The 4,418-nt window shown below is 35.4% G+C and overlaps 1 protein-coding gene across 3 annotated transcripts in view; it reads left to right on the top strand.

The window, feature by feature from the left end:
- Positions 1-476: 476 nt before the first annotated feature.
- Positions 477-4,418, top strand: part of CARNS1 (carnosine synthase 1) — a 33,507-nt gene continuing 29,565 nt past the window's right edge. The window contains exons 1-5 of one of the 3 annotated variants that reach the window (XM_053692352.1): positions 485-579; positions 1,490-1,513; positions 1,653-1,668; positions 2,078-2,339; positions 3,521-3,610. In XM_053692352.1, the coding sequence (XP_053548327.1) occupies positions 1,666-1,668; positions 2,078-2,339; positions 3,521-3,610 (355 nt within the window). In that variant the 5' untranslated portion in view covers positions 485-579; positions 1,490-1,513; positions 1,653-1,665. Of the gene's footprint in view, positions 580-1,489; positions 1,514-1,652; positions 1,669-2,077; positions 2,340-3,520; positions 3,611-4,418 lie in introns of all 3 variants that reach the window. The other 2 variants (XM_053692353.1, XM_053692354.1) reach the window with 2 other exon arrangements.

The raw sequence follows: 4,418 nt of genomic DNA, 5'->3' as shown, positions 1-4,418 counted from the left end.
CAATGTCTGTGGGGGGAAAAAATCTTTCCAAAGGATCAATGTACTACTTGCTGCATGTTCAGTACAGAAACATTGGAGGAAGTATTTTCAATGTGCCTGATTCCTGTAGCAGTACTAGTGAGTGCTGTGTGCAAACAATGTCAGATTATGCGTTTCTGCTTTGTATGATTACAAAAACAAAATGCCTTATCTAGAGGACTATAAAAAAGAGCTGTAAATAAACAGTTTGTGTTCAATATAGAAATGACTGAAGCTTCATTTTCATCTTAAAGAGCGCATTCAGCTTAGTTTGAGCAAGTTCAGTGTGTTCAGTACAGGAATAGCAGAGAGTACAGTATTGTATGTAATGGAATAAGTGTCCCAGTATCACTTCAGAGTGATTGATGGGCACTGCTGTTCTGTTGACCCGCTGATACCGCCCTGGCTGAGTGACAGCTGGATGCAGCTCAAGTAAAGCCTGGCAGGGAGGGGGCCAGATGGGGAACAGGATTTAAAGAGACGTATTAATCCCTTAGAGCTCTTTCTGTTCTAGTCTGGTGCTCTCTCCCTTTACCTGCCACTCTCTCCACCAATTTAAAGGTAAGAAAACATATTTTTTATGTTAGTGACCAATGTCTGTATTACATTTGTAGAATGGCTGTGTTGTGTTTAATTATTGGGGCATCATTCTTTTCTTTTGTCTCTAAATTTCTTTCATTATATCTTTTATTGTATCACATTTTGAACTAAAAACTGAAGAGTTGAACTACGTGCACTGCAATGTTTTCAATCTTTGGTAGAAATTTCAGTTGACATTATTTTAGTTTTATTTATTTAAAATGTCTGCTCTCATTTAATAGCTGCCTAAGCTCCATTATCTGCCTTTCTCTCACTGTCACTTTGTTTAAGATACCATTTAGTGGTTTACCCCATTCTGTATTTTATACTATCCGTTTTCTTTCTTGCTTTTACCCGTAAAATGCATCTGAGAGGCTCTTGGATATTATCCAGTGGAAATTTGGCTGTCAGCACTTCATTCCTAAGGGGACATAGGGCTGCATCCAAGCTGTATATATGTTGCTGGTTGTCGAAGGAGGCTCGGAAATATAGTAGAGGAAAGTTGTTTCATTAAAGGGTTGAGGTGAAAGAGACATGGTTAAGTTAAGCCCTGTAAAAGCAGAAGGTCAACAACAATGTATAGCTTAAAATATGCTTTAATTAGGGAGGTGGCCTAACGTACAAAGTACTTTCAGTTTATGATAGTTGTGTATAGGGTTGTCACTAGGCACGTATATAAATTGTATTATGCCATTTGTATTTATTACTTCACTTGTTTTTGAAATGGCTGCTTCAAATGAGTTTTATATGCCAGATATTGCTAACCACGTTTAGTTTCCATTGCTGTACAGTGTCATTTGTGTGTCTACATGCTGTTAATGATATCAACATTATAATTAAGGCTGCACTATTCTAAATTTAAAATATCCCTTCTTTTTCCTGACATATAAAGAAGAGAAAACTGACGTTTTGAAAGGTTTGTACATTATACATCATAATAAATATTGGATACACACTTTTCAGGGTCAGATTTTGCAATTAGACCTTCCAATTTGAATAGGACTGTTAAGCGCTGACACTGTACAAATAACAGCTAACATCTCTTCTGTTTGCAGGAGAAAAGCAGTTATGGTGAGTATAACGGTATCTGTTAATCTGTCTGTCTGTCTGTGATTAAGTTTTCTACCAAGCTGATTAGCTGCAAGTGGTAACATTCTGTTGTTGTTTTTTTATTCACAAGTGCTTCATCGTATTAAATATATTAAAAGGGTATAGTCTGTGAGACTTAACAAAAACATTTGACTTTTTTTTCTCCACCCTTCTCTGTTCCTTCTTATCTCTAATTTTACTTTCCTGTATACTCCCTAATTTTTATTTTACATTTTTTTGTCATTTTATTTCTTCTCCTTACTTTCTCTTCATTTTCTTCAATATCAAATTTCTTTCCTTAATTTACCCTTCTCCTTTTTTATATTTTCTTTGTCTCCTTTTCCCCATTTATTTTCTCTCCTGTTTCCATCTTTCCTTATTCTTTTCTCAGTTATCTCTGGATCAGTTAATTATGGATTCTGCAATCTACTGCAAGGATGTAGACATCAATGAGGTATGGGCCCCTGGTGTAGCTCCTGATGGCCCTCCATGGGGAAAAGGTTCTTCCACTGGTTTTCCAGAAGGGAAGAAAAATGTAGAGAATGTTTTATACAACAATCCAGTGACTAATGACAGCTATGAAGATTTACAAAAGATTCTTACAAATGCTGGGCTTCCAAAGACTGAGGACAGAACAAACCAGCCCCGTACAGGTACAAATGTGCACAATACTCACACATACAGAGCAACATGACCACATATGACATGAGAAGATACACAAATGCAGCCAATTACAAGGGATAGGAAAGCAAAAATGAAACTGGCATGATTAAGATAGAGCACATCACTTGAAGACACGTATAAATTCACTTCTGTTGTCAAATTGTACTTTTTTCTTGTGGTATCCTTTGTTATAAAGAATATGTACATAGCGTTGGTGGTTACACACGTGTCTCTTGTTCACCAGATATGTATGGATTTGACTTTAAAGGGACAGTCTAGGCCAAAATAAACTTTCATGATTCAGATAGAGCTTGTAATTTTAAACAATTTTCCAATTTACTTTTATCACCAATTTTGCTTGGTTCTCTTGGTATTCTTAGTTGAAAGCTTAACCTAGGAGGTTCATATGCTAATTTCTTAGAACTTGAAGCCCACCTCTTTTCAGATTGCATTTTAACAGTTTTTCACCACTAGAGGGTGTTAGTTCACGTCTTTCATATAGATAACACTGTGCTCGTGCATGTGAAGTTATCTGGGAGCAGGCACTGATTGGCTAGACTGCAAGTCTGTCAAAAGAACTGAAAAAAGGGGCAGTTTGCAGAGGCTTAGATACAAGATAATCACAGAGGTTAAAAGTATATTATTATAACTGTGTTGGTTTTGCAAAACTGGGAAATGGGTAATAAAGGGATTATCTATCTTTTAAAACAATAAAAATTCTGGTGTAGACTGTCCCTTTAATTTTGTATTTAATCCCTTTGCAGGGGTTAAGCAAACAGTTGTATGTTATAAAATTTTATTATTGCACTATTGATTGTATATAAGAGCATTTTCATTTTGAATTTGTATGTCCCTTTAGTGAAGCTCAAGGAGACACTGAGAGGTGATACAATGTTCAAATGACCCATAATTACTATTTTTTTGTCTTTAAAACCTTTTGGCAATTGTTACAGTTTCCTGAGAGCTGTCTTGTGGATAAGGAAAATTAAACTGTCTTTATCCCTATAGCTAGGGCAAAGCGTTTAAGCTAATTTACATGACATTATACTAGATAAAAACATGCTAAAGCAATACACAACTCGCTAATCAATAATCAAGCACAATCTAAAAATGTCTTGTGCTGTTGAATATAACGCAGTATAAATCTGCTTTTTTGTATTATTTTGATCAGGTTACACTGATGATACCATCACTATTTGTGTTGCTGGGTCTCCCAGCTTCTCCATATCCGTTCTTTTGGAGGGCGCTAGACAGTGTCCAGGTAAGTCATCCTGAAACAATATCTAAAATGGTTGGTAGGATATTAAGGAAAGTATGTCTGCAAGTATGAGAAGCACATACAATTTAATAGATTAGAAAGGGGTTTAAGAGAGGTAAGAGAGCCAACTATTATTATGAATATACTTCTTGCACTCTAGGGTTTATAAAGAGATTGTATAGCGGATTTAGCTCATAAGTAATGATAAACAACGGTTAACAAATGTAAGCATTGTGGAAACAATAATAAACTTAACTTTTATTAAGTAGTGTAAATAAAATAGGATTGTGTGCATTAAAAACACTCGTAGGTACCAAAACCATATTTAACGGTTCAATATTGACTAGTGGAGAAAATAGTCAGAATCATATACAAAAATAAACGAGAAAGCTAGTTCGAGCAATGTTTAATATATCTAACAAATGCTATGAAATCAAACAGAACTGGTAGGTCTTTATAAATAACCCGGTAATAGTGCTGTTCAACATGTGCTGTATAGCAGAGTAATTAGTAGCTTTTTGCTAGTTGAGCAAAGAAAGGCTAATATAACGTTTGTAAACAGATAATAAATGAGCCCTGTATATTATTGAGAGGATTCACCGGTGGTTTTGCAACATTTAGTAAACAACCTAGTGTTTGTAAATAGCCAAACTGCTTGGTATCATTTGACCTATTATTTATACAAGGTGTAGCGTATTGTGAGCATTTACACAGCATATCCCCATCAGGATAGAAATAGAGCATGACTGTTAGTGATATCTAATATGGCTGATATTTTGCCTAGAAGCTTTGTCGTCGACTAGGCAAAACA

This window comes from Bombina bombina, chromosome 9, assembly GCF_027579735.1.
Source record: "Bombina bombina isolate aBomBom1 chromosome 9, aBomBom1.pri, whole genome shotgun sequence".
NCBI lineage: Eukaryota > Metazoa > Chordata > Amphibia > Anura > Bombinatoridae > Bombina > Bombina bombina.
Note: the sequence above shows the minus strand (reverse complement) of the source record. Positions and strands in the feature narration are given on the sequence as shown.